This window comes from Sander lucioperca, chromosome 8 (assembly GCF_008315115.2).
Source record: "Sander lucioperca isolate FBNREF2018 chromosome 8, SLUC_FBN_1.2, whole genome shotgun sequence".
NCBI classification, from domain to species: domain Eukaryota; kingdom Metazoa; phylum Chordata; class Actinopteri; order Perciformes; family Percidae; genus Sander; species Sander lucioperca.
Genome location: NC_050180.1, coordinates 12,828,334 through 12,847,699, shown reverse-complemented (window position 1 = coordinate 12,847,699; position 19,366 = coordinate 12,828,334). Strand labels below are relative to the sequence as shown.

The 19,366-nt window shown below is 39.8% G+C and overlaps 1 protein-coding gene across 2 annotated transcripts in view; it reads left to right on the top strand.

Moving 5' to 3' along the window:
- The window catches only part of epha6 (eph receptor A6), a 188,670-nt gene that overhangs the window by 141,783 nt on the left and 27,521 nt on the right, over window positions 1-19,366 (top strand). For both annotated transcript variants that reach the window (XM_031281749.2, XM_031281750.2), the window contains 3 exons: window positions 10,877-11,001; window positions 13,107-13,269; window positions 17,534-17,642. In XM_031281749.2, the coding sequence (XP_031137609.1) occupies window positions 10,877-11,001; window positions 13,107-13,269; window positions 17,534-17,642 (397 nt within the window). The remainder of the gene's footprint in view (window positions 1-10,876; window positions 11,002-13,106; window positions 13,270-17,533; window positions 17,643-19,366) is intronic.

Sequence of the window (19,366 nt, the reverse complement as noted above, 5' to 3'; positions counted from 1 at the left end):
CCCCAAGTAATTGATATGTTTTAATACAATGTAAAAAAAATGCTCCAAAGGTTTATCTTTTGACATTGCATGCAGGTCCTTACAGCAGGCACAAGAATAATTTTAAAAAAGGGTAATTTGTTCAGGGACAGGGATGCATTTGTTTGTTTGTTTGCTCTACAGCAGGCCCATTTATCTGTCAGCCCGCAGACCAACTCCGGCCCGCCAATCAAGCCAGACTGGCCCGCTGATCAGTTCTGTTTACAAAGAAATGAACTTTAAAACCTGAAAAAAGTCACCCAAATAATGGACATACAACGCCATAAAAATGAACGCTCGTACCTCCTTCACAAATGCATGTTTGCATATTAGCCAGCTAACATTTGCTAATTAGCAGTAAACAGGGTTAATGAAAATGGTATTAGTTTTGCAGGTATTTGGTCACAAGCACTTAATGAAAACTCATCCCCAAAGTGATTGCAATTAATGGTGAACGTCTGTACCAAACTTCATGGCAATCCAGTCAATAGTTGTTGAGATATTTTAGTCTGAAACAATGAATTTGCAGAAAATTAAGTCAGTGCTGCTCCGTTCATAAATAATGGTGTTGTTGCACCTGTATTTAAAATGCCATAGAGCTCCTACAGGAGTAACAATAAGTAAATAATGTGTTACAATCTCTATCACTACAATTCTGCTTGATATGTCATTTAGCATCTGGAAAGTGGCTGGATTTCAGAAAGACCTTCAAGCCTTTTTTACTTTACGCTTTGAAGGCTGTCATTGAGTTGCCCACATGTACATTGTTGTGTGTGGCCATATACGTATATCTCCAGCCAGCTCCTCTGAGCCCTCCAGACATACAGTAAGTCAACTATTCACCAGTCAGCGTTAAGAATAGCTATTCCCCAGCATCGCTATTCAGCAGTGTTCAGAGCAGGTGGGGAGTTTGAAGGAAAAGAGATTAGCTATTTCTACTCCACAAAAATGATTTATGCCCAGACTTTTATCAGGAAGCTTCTTCTCCCCCCTGCAAAGATCATTTCCCCTGACTTCACCTCACAACGGGAACTATTTTAAGCATTGGCTCATTAATGCAGAGTGATTGGATTCATTGTTCTGCAATCCTGATGGATGTTCTCTGAAGTTTTCTCTCTCTCAACTCTCACCTCAATCCCCTCTTCAATCTTCGAGTTCAATTTCCTCCCAAGAATGCAGCCCCATTGTCTTCTAAAAGTTAGATAAATCAGTTGCCAATGCCTTTTTTCGCTTCAGATCATTTAAATGAATTTGCATTAGCCTCACTTCATAAAGCCATTTATAATGACAGCAGCTCTAACTTCAATCTCTCTAAACCTTTATACATTTTAGCAACCATTGAAGACATGCAGCTTAAGGTCTTATAGTTTATACTCCATTTCCACAGTGTATTCAAACATTTTCAGAGTGAGACATCAAATACGACTGAAACAATTGACAAGCTTTTTTTTAATCAAGCTTACCTCTTTTTGTAAAATGCATCATGTACACGACTGCATGTCAGTCAACACTAACGGACATACTTTTCATGTCAGACAGTTTTTATTAAATTGTGAATATTTAAGTGCTGTAGTAATGCTATTAGCCTTTTAGTGCACTGTCCTCACTCTGCAAATGTGTGCCTGTGAGCAGTAGTATGTTAATATTGTTTAGTCAGACAATTTGCTGTCTTAAGTATCAGTTTTTACCACTTTTGCTGGGTGGTACACGGAAGTGCCAGCGAGTAAAAAACTGTTGTGTAGTCAACCAATGTTAAGGTGCCACACCAACAAAAGAAAAATATTAACAGGAACTAGAAACATCCCTGAAAATGGCATTTTCTGTGTTCCGAAAAAAAACATGAAACTGTGACCTTTTACACATTTGTAGAGGTTGCAAGTGATTGGCCCAAATGGGAATTGCATTATTCTTCAACACGTTTACTGTCACCTTGTGCATTATCAGTGCTTTTAAAGTATATGCTGTTGTCTGTATTCAAGCAATCCTTCATGACCTATTCACGCAGCATCAATTGTGTGGGCTATTTTAACTCCAGGGTGGTTCACTTTGAAAGCAGGGTTGTGTACGGATGGCTCTTCTTGAAATGAGCTCTATAGGAAAGAGCGTATTGCCACTCTGGCATCTGTGTGTTCTGCTGCAGTAAGTCTGCTCTGGGTGCTATAGGAGGGTCGACTGCTATTTATACTGTACCTCCACTGCAGTGGCACTGCACTCCTCTCCCAATGCACTCCTATTCAGAGAGGAGAGGAGATTTTAAAGCTACTCAGAGTTTTTATTCTGTTCAGATATGCAGTGCTAACTATATTTGTGTAACAAGTCAAATCTATTTTTTATTTATATTCACCACAACTTCAGTTCCTGTATGTATAGGAACCAACTGAAACTGCATTTCAATGATGTAAATTTGATACTGAACCCATAATCATATCTTAATCATCAAAACCATCACTGCCACCATCAAGTGCACCATCATTGTGAAACCTTAATTAAATATTTTAGTAGAACGTATTAAAGCCAAAGGCTAGGCAAGTGGTTTAGGGCTATGGCATTTTCTTTTTAATAAAGTTGAAAATAATTCAAACTAACACATGAGAATTAACTTGATTGATATATATGTAGCCTAATCCGACTTAATTTAGCCACAATTTTTCCATTGATGGTCCAAAATGCTTCCACAAATTACTTTATTAAATTGGCCACAATATAATTTTGCAAATTAAATCTATGTAGAATAAAAATGCAAGCGCAAATGCAAGGGTTTTATTTGACTGCACAAAACTGGTGAAAACAACACCTCTTCTTGTAGGTTTTTATCCTAAAAGAACATTATGCACATCGACAGCCGTGTCTGTCCATATCTGTGTCACTGTCCAATACCCAATGCTTAGTTTCAACCATGATAAAGCTTTTAAGTAGCAGCATGTGGAGTGGACAGGGTGTTAAGGACAGGGACAGGCAGGGAAATCAGCTGTCAGTGGCCAGATAGTTCCGTTTTTCTCATTAATTACTTTTGAGGAAAGAGAGGTGGAGGCCAAATGAGTATTGATTGTGGTGGGCCAGTGTAGGGCTGGTTTCAGCGTTCTTTCCCACACGTCATTGCTTCTTCACGTCCCCATTAAGTGGGAACAAGAGGGATCAGTGGCAAGCTGGGACCCTATTAAAGACGAGACCTCAGAGTGTCAGACAGGCTAGCTAGCACACAAACCTCCTCCACGACACAGTAGACAACACAGATTTTTGCTTTGTATCTGTCTGTCTGTCTTTTAATCCCTCTTCCACTGCTTTAGTGCAGATTGTCAATAAGAAGACAAAGGTTTAAATGTTACAGGCTGTTTGCAAGTCAAAGACCATCCAAAGTCTCACATGGTTTCTTTGACTTGCCTCTCTATCTTTCTTCTTCTGTTGTTACTCTCTCTACTCCTATTTTCTTAGTCTTCACTCTCCTACCACAACTCAAAGCCACTGCGAAAGGGTGGAAATAGCTCTGAACTCGCAGAAGGGTCTCTTTCCTTTTCTTTTTTCCACTCCGCCTCCCCGATCCCTGCTTTTGTTGCGTGACTGATGATTTTAATTACCTGTTAACTCCCCGTACTCAGCAGATACACATGATAAATGGTGCGGGTGACTGTTGTAGCCACCATCTGGATAGGGCAAAGAAGTCTTGGAAGCTTTTTTCCACTGTCATACCAAAGACAGCCTCCACAGCAGGGGGGGATTGCAGGTGTACCGAGGGAGAACAAGAAACTGTCCCAGTTTAGATCCGGTTGACAGCTATTTAGTGTCATAGGGGTCACATCCATTTTTCCGGTCTGAGACTGCAGGCAGCAACAATATGCCTCCAGAAAAAGAAGCCCATATCACCACAGTGGGGAGAGAGATTGCTGTAGGTGATTGGCCAACAAATTGCCGCACTTTATATGGAGATTGTAGAGAAGGAATGTGTAGCTACCATAGGTACAGAGTGGAATGGATTCAGAAGCAGGCATTATGTACCATGTACAGGTGCTATGCAATGATCAGTATGATCTTTGAAGACTGAATCAGAAGCTCCCAGAAGTTCTCCAAGCAAACTTCTCAGAAGTTTCGCAGAAATCTCTTGGTGAAATAAAAGAAACCCTGTACGGGAAATGGATACTCACCAATATGAAAGCTGCTATAACAAAGGCTGTGTCCAAAGGTGGATATTTCATTTGACTCTTGGGGTGGGACAATAAACGTTAACATTTTTTAAGAACAAGGGGACACTTAAGACACCCCTGCATCTGTAGCTCCGTACTTAATGCACAGAAATGTGATACTGTAGGCATCAATCTTCTCATCTAACTTTTAGAAAGAAAGCTGAAAATTCCTTAAACACATATCTTGACAGCCCAACAAACAGCCACATATTGCAGGGAGATGTGATTCTCAGGTGGATACCACAGAGGTCCGTGCTAATGAGACAAAAATTCCAATTATACTGTTCTTGATTGAGTTGAACAGATCAGTCACTTATTTATACTCTATAATTAGACCTAACCGTTTATTTTACAGTCAAGTCTCTGCGTTTATACATAGAGTTCATTTATGAAGGGTAACGATGATAGTCCCCAAAGCAGACCCCATGTTACTTTAGTTTTGTCTCGGGGTTTGTAAAAGCAGCACATGCAAAACACACACACACACACACACACACACACACACACACACACACAGAAGTTTAGATACACATACATTACAGATTCTACAAATGTGACATTGCTCCAACTGATTACTTGAAGTCCCAGTGATAACATTGGAGACAACTTAAATTCATTCATTCCCTTAGTTCCCTGAAACATTTATGAAGTAGCCTGGGAAAACCCTGACGAACTTCCGGCAAATTTGAGATTTGCTCTGCAAGTCAGTCTAGCCAAGAGCCCATTCAAGCTCATTTCCAACTTTTCCAAATCGAGGCAGCAATCACAACCGTTGAGGCGGCCGTTCCACGATGACGATAGCACAGCGATGGCAAGCAGCTTTTTGTTTACATTCAACATGATGGCCACCGAAGCACAGCAACCCGTTGATGCCGCTGTCGCTGTTACGTCACCCGGATCGTTGGTCTGATTGGTTGAAGGACAATTGCGCCCAGAGGCATTTGAGCGGCGTCCATTGGTGACGTCCCTAAGGAAATGGGCTGCGAATGAAGCTTGCCCAGACCCACTCTCAGTTACAACTGAGAAGGGTCTGGTGTCAACCAGGCTACTTATGAAGTGCTTCTGAAGCATGCAAGGTAGTCATTGATGGCAGGTGGCACTTTGGAGTCGTATTGAATTGAACTAATTTTAATCAAATCAAATTTAGGTAACTTGAATATTTGTACAACATGTGCATGCATGTGCTTGTTCCAGTAAATCTTTTTAGATTAGATAGACTTTATTGATCCCAAATTGGGAAATTTTAATTGTATTCATCCAGGAAGATGCATACTGAAGGAGCAATTTGGGTCGGCCTCAAGACAAACACAACCACACACCTAGAAAAGAGAGACATATGAATATGACGGTTATAAACAAGAGCACCTATATTGTGTATGTGTTTCTCTTTTACTCTCATCTCTCTATCAGCAGTGAATCAGTGGAGTGTTAGGACATCGTTTAAGCTTTCACACAGCATCAATACTGGCTCTATTGATTTTTTCAAACAGTTAATGGAAGCCTTTAGGGCAGGAAAGCTAATTAAAATCATATGCAGGTCAAGCTCATTTAAAGACTCCCCATTAGTTTATGTTTAGCTTAACCACGCTTGACTGGAAAATCCATCCATCGGGCATCGTAATTGACTGGTGTTTCTAATGGCTTTCCAATGCTCCTGAGTTCCTCTGGCAGATTTCATGCTGCAGCTCTAATATCCCACATACAGAATCATTAAAGACGGTTGCTGCGTGTCCTGTAACCTCAAAGTATCTTGCCGATGCCTGGAGACAGTGATGTGTTCCACACTCCAGCCTTTGGAAATATGCAACCATAACGCACACACAAGCAGACACTGTAGTTTCTATTGTTTTAACTTGTCTTAAATTTTGTGTATGTGTGGAGTGAAATAATTATCACATGATGTCTGTGCTTCAATGCCATGAGTTTTCGATGATTGCTTAGATAAATATGTCCACAATAGAAAGTATTTTGTTTTTTTACACTCAGTTCAGGTTTATGGCTTCTCCTCCTCAAACTCTATTTATAGAAATGTATATTGTGCATGTACATTACATCTAGACAACATTGACTAGACCAATATAAATATATTATATTAAATGTACAATGTATTCAACACTAAGTCTAGTCCAAAAGCACATTACATACAGTACTCCTCCCATCCATTGTGAGTAGCACAGAATGCATCTAGATCATAAGATTACATCCACAACGTGAGCTCAGGAAGGAACATAGGAACATATTCTAGCTGACAAAAAAGGCTGTACATTTTTTTCTTTAGGTTTGTGAAAATGGCTCAATTAAAGCAACTGTGGTTTTTTTATGATTGGGAAGGAATTTCTAAGTGTGTCAAGATGAGTTCTAACATGAACATTTGCTACATTTCCAGTGGTGGAATGTAACGAAGTACAAATGCTTCGTTACTGTACTTAAGTACATTTTTCACGTATCTGTACTTTACTTAAGTAGAATCAATAGTGCATACTTTTGACTTTTACTTCGTTACATTTTGCAGCAATTATCTATACTTTCTACTCCACTACATTTCTACAACGTTCCGTTACATTTTCTGATCAGTTTTTCCCCCTGCCAAAACGTCTTCCTGACCGTCACACATTGTGAAGTTTGGTTGCCATAGATATATATATGGGGCACCGCCGATCCTTCATCGGCTTCCAAGCCAGCTCTGGTGCTCCAGAGCCCGGGCACAGCGCCGCTGACCCTCGGTAATACAGCCTCCGGTAAAAGTGAAAATTAAAGTGTTTGTTTTTTATTATTCACATTTTTAAATCCTAGTTGCCATCTATTTCTCTCCACAGCGCCGTTTTCTTCTCCACCAGGCTGCATATGACGCGTTCATATCTTATTTATTTGGCTGGACCTCTTCACATCGCCTCTCCATTTCCGCTGCTTCACACACTTTATTTGCTTACGCTCCCATGGTTAAAGGAAATAAATCCGTCTTAAAATACATCCATGAATAAAACCAACCGCGTTCCGATTCTAACAACATATTTCCGTTTTATGCTGGTTAGGATAGGAACTTTTTTTAAAAGCCAGGCCTTGTTTGTGGTAGTGGACAATATGGATACTGCCGAAGCTCAGCATCAAAATAACTGAACCACCCCTTTGTAAATCATGGGTCGCTAGACACTGTGCCCTCACTGACCAATGTGCAAACTAACGAACTAACCAACTTTTTTTTCTTATTTGCATATTACCATTTAAAATGGTAATATGCAAATAAGATTAAGAGAATAAATCGTTATGCAAGTACTTTTACTTTTAATACTTAAAGTGCATTTAAAATCAGGTACTTTTTACTTTTACTTAAGTTGGGTTGTCATTGTGGTACTTCTACTTTTTCTAAAGTAAAGATGTCTCTGGTTATTTGTACTTTTACTTAAGTACTGAGATTCAGTACTTCCTCCACCACTGTACATTTCTACTGGCTATTATTTTCTGCCTGCCAGACAGTGGTCCTGCTTCTCTAACAAACATATTGTTTTTACACGCGTCAGCTCTCAACTATGTGTCTGTGTGCACACGTCTTCTGTGCATTTGCTTCCTGCACACTGTGTTCCCTTGTTTGCTTGCACAACTTGTGTGAGTATGCATTGTGCATTGCCTTGCGGTGGGAGGCTGATTTAAATCTTTGACTCAGAGGGAGATTGTATTTAGTCTGTGTTTATTGTTCCCTATCAGGGGCCAATATGCTAACAGCAGATGCCAACCATCTTGCTGTGTCTTAGTTTGATGCCTCCACCGCATGATTCTAGCCGCAAACCACACCGCCCTGCCGCCACTGTTGTACCCAGCTGGCATAAGCAGCGCAGAAAGCCTTGCAACGTCGCAGCTTCAACAGAGTGGTTCATTAGACAGAGTTAGATCAGATAAAATCCCCCTGAGGTGAATTTACTCTGCCACTGAGGAGAGACGGAGCAGAGGATACGAGAAAGCTCTGAGTGAAATGGGCATATGAGAGGTGAGAGATGTAATAATAACACCTAAGATGTCAGCAGCGTTGGCTTATTGTGTTGCTGAACTGTTTATTTTCTACTCGGGGTGCTCCATACTCTCTTTTTAAGATAAAAACATACACATGCACTCACATACAGTAATCCCCAACATGCACATGTATGCATACAGTAGTCACACATCCTACCCTTTGAGCTTGCTGATTATGCTAATATTAGCCATTTTCACTCACGCATGAGATTATGTTGTTCTATTTTTGCTAACATTTTAGACAACCTTTCTAAATGTTCAATGGCTATTAAGTTGGTGGTTATTAAGAAGAAGTCAAGTGTTAAAATGCATTTAATATAAATGTGCTGGATGCTGCACAGTACTGTACACTTACCCCCTCCAGCCCTATTTTAACCGTCATGTTTTGATCTTAATGCAGTTTATGGTTTTGATCCAGTTAAAATTATTGACCTGGGTTGTTGGTTGCTTAATTAACTGCATGGTTTAGTCATTTGTTATCACAGTCATGAGTTAGGCATGTGAATAACATGTTTGTGAAGTATTCCCGTGAAATGAGAGATGAAATGTTTTTATATCCCTCTTTTGCAAATTCACGTTTTTCACATTTTAGAATATAATACAATCATAATGCCACATGAGAATATAAAATGTTATTCTTATCATATTAGAACCACAGCACCATATTTGAATACTCATTTCTGTGTCCTTTTTTTAGCTGAACTTTTATCCACAGAATTTGAGCATTTCTGCTCTTCCTCTGCGAAATATTGTTTTAAAGTTATACTTAAATCTTTTAAAGTTATACTTAAAAGTTTCCCATTCCCTTCCAACCAAGTTCAAACCCTTCACCTTTTTGAGTTCCTACTCCCTAATATACCAATAGTAAATGTATTCCTACTCTAAGGGAGGAGGGGAAAGTAAAAGGAGCAGAGGACAGAGAGTTAAAACCATGTATGAGGATATGAAGAGATAAAGCCAACAACAGATGGAGAGCGAATGGACAAAAAGAGGCAGGTGGTGAGGAATAGAGACAACCAAGTAAGAGAGGGATAAAGGGAACAGAGGTGTTTTTACTTTCTATCAGATTAGTAGCAGTAGGTCTCAGGTTAACAAGCTCAAACCCCTACAGCTCATCACTCTCATGTCATCAACCCCTCAACCACTAACCCCAAGATTCTCCTCCACAAACCCCCATACCCTAAACACCCATCCCTGATCCCTCATGCTTCTTCTAATACCCAGCCTCAGACAAAGTAAGAACTGCAAATACCTCCCCCAGGCACACTACTGTAGAATAAATGTGAAAAAATAGTTTCAGTGGCATCATTTTACTTTGAATACACACGAGAAAAGCAGGACGACAATTTATATCCACATAATGAGTCGGCTCTGTAACATCAGATGATATATAATATACAATAATCGCTCTCAGGGCAGTTACATCTGCTGACCGCTCTTGGAAGCTCAGTGCAATTATTTACCCATCAGAAATTTATAGAGCAAAGCAAATGCAATTCAGTCCATGAAAAGAAGATGTAGCTTCCTCAACTTATTTTCAATTAAAACACGATGATCATATGGGACAAGGGAATAGCTGTGTGGATCTTTTTTTTTCTTCTTTCCCTAGTGACTTGAAAGGACTACAGCCTATTTTGAAATACAATAATTGAGTGTCCGCATGGATATGTGATAATTATTGCTGACAAGGTGGACAGGTGTTCATCTGTGTATGTTTCATGCACATGCGTTGTCAACCATCGGATTCCTTGCTGTGCTATACTTCCTCATTGTTAACTGGCTGCATCATAGAAAAACTCCTCACTCTGTATTCAGTGCACATTCTCATCAAACTGACGGCTTGCTGAGGTCAACTGGTTCTCCCTAGATCAACAAGACTAAGAGTATGCAGCCACGCACAGAGTTCTGTGAGGCTGCACTGCAACATGCTTACATTAACAATGTTAGCATGATGATATTTAGCAGAAAATGTTGAACATGGGTCATCATCGTACTGCAGATTACAAGTATTTGGTCTTAAACCAAGCTATTGGTCAATAAAGGAACAACACCCTGCAATTACTCATATTAACTCAATGCTTTACAACGTCATTTTAATGTAATCCATTATCCATGGACCATGCCAGCGACCTGCAACATAAACCACACAGTACACAAAAGTGAATCATCCTATTGGCCTCTTAACCTTTAATTGTTTTCCTTGTCCTATAATTTTTCTTGTGTATATTTAGAATAAGATAAACCTGAGCACGTTGGTAGCCAAGTGGTTACAGCGCTTGCCACATAACCACATTGTCACCTTGAAATTGCAGAGCTACATCAAGCGCACACTTAGCTGGGAGCCTGGGGACTTCAGTCTTTCCCATATAGAATTAGGCAGCACGCCCAAACTTATTTGGTTTTTATGGTATTTTTAATATTACTTCTTTAAAGTCTCTGTGGAAAAGCAGTTAGAGGGGCTGAATGATTGGAGGGGAACCGTGCATTTATGTGAAATACCTTGTGAATTCAAATCTGTTGGCAGCTCAGTGTTGTTTATATTTGCACACACTTGAAGGTCAGGTGTGTAAAAACGTATCTAGTGTGCCAACCTTTGTTGTATTCATTCAATTCTTGTGATATTATGGTAAAGACATTAAAGCTGAAGCTGTGTATTTTGTATTCAAACCGTGCAGGTCCATCTCTGGTTGGGTCTCTGAAGAAGGACTGGGCCTCTCCAAACAGTATTGCTCTCTCCTGGCAGCAGCCCGAACAAACAACAATGCTCATCCTCGACTACGAGATCAAATATTATGAGAAGGTATGTCCAGGTCTGGCCTAAAATTGTAGGGCAGCCAGTACGTAGGTATAGACTTGATCCTTGTTCAGGTTAGAGACGTATTTGTAGCAATTTATTTAGCCAGAATTTAGAGATCTCAAGAAAAAAATAAGGAGTATGCAAGTGTGTAAAATGTGATTAAGGTCCTCCATTCATGGGGCAGCCTCTAGCTCACCCAGTAAGAATGTTCGCCCCACGTTGGCTGAGTCCTGCTGCCCTTTGCTGCGTGTCATCCCCCATCTCTCTCCCCATTTCATGTCTATCCACTTACAAATAAAGGGAAAAAGCCCCCAAAAAATGAAAAAAAAAAAAAAAGTCCTCCATTCATAATTTATAAGAAAATCTACAGATTTCTTTATATTTAAACAAGAACATATATGCTTTAGACCAGACAATCTTCATGTTTCAAGCACCTAAGTGTAAAAAGCAAGACAAAAAGTTAAACTGGGCTGCAAACAAACCCCACTGTCCCATCACCATGGCAAAACAGTCCAACGCTTAAGTGGCACGATCTTAGACGACCACAGCCATCACTCAAATCCGCACTTTCAGCTACTGCACTCAGGGAAAAGGTACAGAGTCCCCTGTGCAAAGAAGAATATCTATAGAAAATTGTTTGTCCCTGTTGCCATAAAATATCTTAATCAGTAGGGACAACCACTTTTTCAATCCAGCTTACTACCTCAGCACACAGCACTTTATATTTTTTTATTTTTAGAGATTTAGCCCTCACCATGGAGTTCCTGATGCTGTATGTATGTAATAGTATTTATTGTGTATTGTTTTTTTTATGTAAATGTATTTTTATGTGTCCTGTCTGGATGTAACATGATGGCTTTCTGTCTGGATGTAACATGATGGCTGCAATTAAAAGTACTTATTTTAATTGCAGTCTTTGCACATGCAAAAGACAAATTTCTGCCTAAAGTATTTTCTATTTCTAACTTAACATCCTGGCACAGCAAGGTTAACGTTAAACACTCTTGACCTGGGATTTTATCCCACTAAAATGTCTTATCCATGATGTCCAAATACAGGAAAGTGGTGTGTGAAAAATTAAGCTACACAGCATCAGCTAAATTTGGGGTGAGTGCCCACGTTTGTGTAATCCTAGTGCAGCACAGCAATCTCTGGAATAGTTAGGAATAGGAATAGAGTATGAGCAGCTGGAGTTGGGCTGAGCTTCAATAACAGCCAACCACATCAGCTCCTCTCATCTTACCAGTCAAAAGAATGGCCCAAGCCAAAGGGTCCCAAGGCACAAATACAGTCTATAGTAGCCATTATATGATTATAAAGCACTCCAAATATGCATCCAAGGACAAATAATAACCCTTTTTAAGCTGAATAGACAATTCATTTATGCTCTATCTGCATAATTATGGTCACAACATTATTTTAAAAGACAATGATATCTATGCAGTACAACTATAGGAACTGGTAGTTTCATAAAACGTTTCTCCACAAAACGTGTCTATTGCCTATGTTTTGTTCACTAAAATGATCAAGTTTGAAGGCAGTCCTTGGGTCCATTCACATACTAGCTTACTATTCCTACTAAGTATGCCGTAAAGTATGACTTGAGAATGGAGTGCGTTCCCACTGCAAAGTATGTGTATGTTGTGTATGTAAGAAATGCCCGGATGTATACTACTTAGGTTAGCAAGGATTTTTCAGTATGAGACGTGATCTTACTGCACAACAGTGGAGATTTTTAGCCAGGCTGAAAGCTATTAATATGTCACTTCATTAAGTTTTAATGCTTTTTCAGGCAAGAAACTAACCATTTAGATTCCCAATATGTGGTCAGTTTATCCATATTTTTAGAGATGTGAGAGCTGCTGGCTGGGTCAGACTTAGTCATTAATTTAGTAGGCAGTATGTAGTATGTTAGAATGCAATGTCCAACACAACCTTTGTCACTGGTTGTGCAGTCAGCAGCTGCCAAAGTAAAGCAGAAAGTAATTACACACACATTGTGAGTGTAAATTCTGGTAAATCTGACTGTCAGTTATTAGATAATTGTTGGTGGAAACCTGTTCTTAATTCATTAGATTATTTTGTTAATCTTTCACTCTCTCCCACAGGAACATGAGCAGTTGAGCTATTCGTCGACACGCACCAAGGCTCCCAGTGTGATCATCTCAGGTTTAAAACCAGCCACCTGGTACGTCTTCTGTGTTCGCACCCGCTCACCAGCTGGATACAGTTCCTACACCCCTAAATATGAATACAAAACTACAGGAGACTGTAAGTACCTGAGACCATCTACAGCACTTGTTACTGGGTTGGGATACATTTGTCTTTGTGGGAATGTGTGTGTGTGTGTGTGTGTGTGTGTGTGTGTGTGTGTGTGTGTGTGTGTACTTCTTTTCACAGTAAAATGACAAGATATGGAAAATCGTCCAGATCATGTTGCTGTGCCTCACCCCTGCAAACGACTGTAATAAAATTAGGCCTTTGGTGTGGGGTTCATGATTAGCATTAGGTTTATGTTAGGTCAGGGCTTAAAAGAGCAGTTTTTCTCCATGGTAGTGAGTTTTTAAGGTGAAGTATGCGGACATCATATACAGTGATGGCAGCAATCAAAACATCTCCCTCTTAGTGTCAGGTTGGGATGATGCTAGTGAAAAGGGCCAGCCATCCATTATAAGTCTACATTACGTGTCAAACTCAAGGCCCGCGGGCCAAATCCGGGCCCTCGCAGATTTTGATCTGGCCCCCATATCAATTTAGGTTCACAATAAATTTGGGCCCGCCTAGTTTTTGCTAGCCTGGATGCCAGCCGAACTTAGCCCCACCCACAACATTTGAGGTCGGGAAGTTCGGTCTGGACTTGATCCGTTGTGGAGCAACTATGTTCGAACCAGAGCTGTTCGGACAAATCAAATTGTCAGGGCGGGCTTCATACGATGATGGACAGATGATCAACAGTAACGTAATCAACCACGTCACCAAAGAGCACTTGGGTTGAATTCGTTTACAACAAAGATGGCTGTCATCGCGTCTGTTAAAGAAGATATCGACAGCGCATTCATTTTAAAAGAGGAACAGAGAACCGCAATCATGTATGTATACACATTGCCACACCCGTCCGCACGACACGGAAACTATCGCCTCTGCCTTTGTTCTGTCGAAGCCTTCCTTTGACTTGCAGCTTCTGTGACGTCTGTCTCCGTTGCTCTGATTGGTTGTAGGTCTATCTAATTGAGTGCAGAGGCATTTTCTTTCCTGGTTCGGTTGAAACACGCCCCATAATCACAGCCCAATGGAGCAGTATCAGACTCATATTCTGACTACAATCTGAGTATGACGATGTCAGGCTAAGTTTTTGTCACTTTCTTCGACCTTTTTTGTTACTTTTCCCAACGTTTTTGGCGCTTTCTGCGATGTTTTTGTCACTTTTTCCAACGTTTTTGCCACTTTTTTGGACCTTTTTTGTCACTTTTTTTATGATTGCTGACTTTTTTAGGGCTTTATGTCAACCAAACTGTAAGTGAGAAGACTATATGAGACGTAATAATAAGGTCAAAGCAGCTCGGGGTCAGATGAAGTTCATATACTGTAGCCTGGAGCAGTGCTCATGGCAGCCTGTACCAAGAGCACAGCAGTAACATATAAGCCTCGATATGAGCCCACCAACAGGAGCATCCATAGTAGGATTCCAACTAATTTTTCATGAGATCCTGGAAAATGTACCCAGGAAGAAAATTAACATATACAATCACAAAATCACAATTGTTGTAGCATTACACTGTCGTGTCTCAATCCTTGCAACAGATCCACTTTGTTTAAAGTGAAATGTTTGCACTCTTAAGATGACCACATCATCATGTACATTACTGCTTATCATTTTCCAACCCATACTATAGGCCTAGTCCTTTTGATTTTTGAATGTGTTGTTCTTACCCTGCACCTTTTTTTACCACAGTATAAAAATCATTTTACTATATATTATGTCATACTTATTACTTACTTATTATACTTAATTTGGGACCATTGAGAGGTTATACTATGAACTATAGTCTGGTTGTACAGTTAAAGTGTAAATTTATTTTGTATGCACCAATATGGGCAATATGGTGCTTATCGTGTTCAATTCCTATGTTTTCGCATGCTGTTTGCTTCTGGAGTGGCTTTTCTAAGAATAAAGTTTAGGGTTGCAATGTTTTTCAGAAGAAAAAACAGATTACAAAATTCTGAAAAAAATATCAGCATTGTCCCTTTATAATATTGCATCTTACACAATTGAAATGTCTTCTTACTGTTACATTATAAGCTGTTTCCAGATTTTGCTTAAAACATTTTTGGTGTGCTTGTTGCAGACATATTTTTTGTCTTTAATCTTTAGTCAACTTAGGTTTATACAAAAAATTTGTTTCAGTGTTTTCCCATTAAAAAGAAAAGACCTGTAAAATGTTTCATGTTCAATAAAATATTTTAGACAATAATTGGTGTTTTTCAGGAAAAATATATTTAATGATTTTAATTTGTGTAAATCACATAATAGTCACATATTTCAATTATTTTAATGCAAAATGTAAGTCAAAGCATTGTAATAATTTCAGGTACTGTATATAACACAATGCCACATTTTAGCAGTAAATGAAGATACGAAAGATTTGTAAATCTTTGATTACAACTGATTTCATTGTTAAAGGACCAGTGTGTAGGATTAAGTGGCATCTAGCAGTAAGGTTGCAGATTGTGACCAACCCTTCGCTCACCCCTCCCTTTACAAGCGTGTAGTAGAACCTACGTTGGCCTTCAGGTAATGTAAAATCGTGAAAGGCCCTCTCTAGAGTGTTTGGTTTGTCCATTCTGGGCTGCTGTAGAAACATGGCGGTGCAACGTGGCAGGCTCGGCGGAAGAAGCCCTGCTCCCTATGTAGATACAAAAGGCTCATTCTAAGCTGAAGAAAACTCAATTCTTAGTTTCAGGCGATTATATACTAATGAAAACATAGTTATGAATATTATATTCCACTTCTGCTAAAAGATCCCCCTAAATCCTACACACTGCTCCTTTAAATGATAGTCTAAAATTCACCAAGACTTTTTGCATTGCAGCCAGATCATTTGGTCTCCCAACAGCATGAATTTAATGTCAGAATATCACTTGCTAAGGCAATTGAAGAATTAAATATAATCGACAAGGGAGTCTGACAACATAGCCTTGATGTTCTTTGTATTTTGAATCAATGTTTTTGTGTGTCTGAGCAGTAGCTTTATTGCAAGTCTACTCATAAAATAGAAAGGTCCAGCTGCCCTTTTATGTTGGTTCAGGTATTGTTGAGGGTGATTTGGCTTCACAGTGGCCCTCTCCCTTCCAAAGCTGCAGAGCTTTGCTTTATCTGCGGATCAGACGGTGCTCGGCCAAGCCTTTGTATTGCCTGGCCTTTTATCTGAAAGAGAAAGCAGATTTGGCCCCTGTCGCTCTCTTCCTCCCTGTCAGTCACTGTCTCATGCGCTTTGTTTTTCCATCTGTCTGTGTATCCGTCTGTCACTTCCGCCTCTCTCTGTCTCTCATGTTTGTCTTTACCTCTCTTCTGTCATCCGTTTTCCTCATCCCTCACCTTGCCCCCCCAATTCACACACACGCACGCACACGCACACACTCATTACAGCAGCATCAGTCCAACACATCTGCTTAGTTAGTGATGTGAAGAGTGCGTGAAGCTGATGTCTGGGAGAATTGTCTCGTGTGATCTGGCCAACGCTACTTTCACTCTCCCTCCCTCTGAGTGGTCTGTAATTACTTTTATCCAGCCAAACACACACACACACACATTCTTGACACCCTGTGCACACATACATGCTCGTGACTTAACACCCACATACTGTATAAACCCACATGAGCCTCACTCTTTGGGCTAGCGACCACGCACCCTGATCTCCAATTCATATTCATTAAGCGTGAAATATTATAGAAGTAAGTTTGGTAATAGCAATCTTCTTTCAATTATCTTGGATTCGTTAGCCTTGTGACAAGACACAGAAAAGAGAAAATCATGAATATCAAATGGGATCAATTTAACCAAATGATCATGGACTAAATCACAATTTCATGAATGAATAATATTAATTAAACAGCAGCAGGCATATGAATCATTCCAGTACGAAAGCTGACGGAGGGCTTTTTGCATTACAAAGAGCTGATCGAACATCTCTCTGTAATATTAGGAGAGCATACATGGTCTATGTATGGAGCATTGATGGAGAGGAATATTGAAGATGATGTTGAATGAAAATTTGCTCTTTCTTCTCACTTTATCCTGCCTCCAGTCTAATTTCCTTCTTTTCTCTCCTCCCTGCTTTTATCACCCGGCCATACCTGCTCTTTACATTCAACTTTTCCTACTTATCCTCTTTCCGTTCCACATTTTTTGTTCTACCTTTTCCCACCTTTTTCTGGTCCTTCTTCTTCTTTGCCTTCTGTTCCACATCTTCTCGGCTCAACCCTGCCCAATGTTTTCCCTTCTTTCTAACCATCCTCCATTCTCCGCCACCTTCAGCATCAGACATAGCTTCTGACCAAGGCCAGGTGTTGGTGATCGTCACAGCAGCAGTTGGTGGCTTTACCCTCCTCGTCATCCTCACCCTCTTCCTCCTGATCACTGGAAGGTAAGAGCACTTCACTGACTTGATTTTAGTATATGCAAAGAAAGTGTCATTCAGTGTGTTATTTGAAGTGATGTACTGTCTTGCCCGCATATTAAGTTGACACTTGACTGCTAAAATCAACCAGCCAGTGTTGCCTGCCTCTGATATGTTGGTTTATCGGTGTTTTAAGCCCCCAACGTCTCCTTCCAGGCAGCGCTGCCTGGAAGGAGACGTTGGGGGCTTAAAACACCATCAAGCGATATGTTGGTACAAATTGTATAGATTTTGTTCTTGTCTTCAGAGTTTTACTGTAATGTCTCATGATGGTCTAAATCCAAAGTTACCAGTAGCAACCATATAGACAGGCTGATTTTTGAAGAAGTGTCCTAAATGGAACAAACTATTCTATCTTACACAGTCAGTGTTGTACCACACACTTTCATTGAACTCTGCTGTCAGAGTATAAACTGCTACATAAAAGAGGAATGGTTTCGAAGTCGATGGTTCAAACATGTCTCTTGAATAAACCGCCTGAACTTATTGTCCCGTTTTTGACTGACAGCTTGTTCCCAGCTGGTTAGCGTGTTAGCCGTTAGCTCGCCAGACATCACCAACTTGAGTAGTTCCTATGTCACCGAGCTTCTAACACTGCCTATTCCACAAGGATGCATGGATGAAGTTTACTGTGCCACTTTCTGGTGGGACCAGGCCTTGATACCTCGACCCACTCCAGCTTGCCTACGTACAGTATGTTTTATTTTGGAGTAACTATACTTGTGCATATGCACTAAATATCATTGTAGCTCCTGGTTTCAGCGAGACTGAGGCCATCCCAAAAATATTTGAATTAACAAAAAAGTAGTTTTTCATAGGTGGCATTAGTACAAAAAAACATGTTATCTTGTTAAGCCATTAGTATTTTTTCTGTTATTTCTTTTTTTAGTTTTGGCTCCCAGAATACAAACAACAATACAAAAGATACACAATTTTGACAATTAATTAATATACAAATGAGTCCTGCCATTTCTAACCCCCTTCAAAGCAATTTAAACCAACCACAATGCACCCCTCAACCAATATAAGTCATAAACACTGTTACTTTCCTTTAAATTTCACTGTCATCTTATTTCACTGGTAATGTTACTACTGTAAACAACACTGATGGAAAAAGAAAAAAGAAAAAGAAGACTACAAATATTAGTTTGAATCAGAAAAAGAGGAAAAACTTCTTCTCCTCCCCTTTTTCTTTATCCCTTTTTTTACTTTTGCCATTAGTATTTCTATACAGCGTCACTACGTAAATTATTTATGAACTTCCAGACAAGTGCATGATTGAAATGCACCTACTGAGCTCTCATCGCAGAACAAGAATGAGACCATTCCAGGTGATGATTGCATAAGCCATACATTCAATAAACACAGCACAAACTTGCATTTACATCAATTCAGTCTCTCAGGCACTAGCACCCATTAGAGAAACTGCAGCTTAAAACACTTTCATATTCATTGCGGCATTGAATTGTGCTGGTTGCCAGAGAATGTGAGTGAGCAGTGATCTTCACAGATGTGAGATCAGGTTGGGTTTTTTTTTATTAGACAAGTCCTTCAGTGTTGATTCGAATGTCAAAATAATTTTAGGTCTGTATCCTTTAAAAAATCTGAAAGCAGTAGATATATAGCAGGGATTCAGAGTGTTTTTCTTATTTTCATGATGTGATTTTAGTGTGTAGGACAGTCTGTGCTCC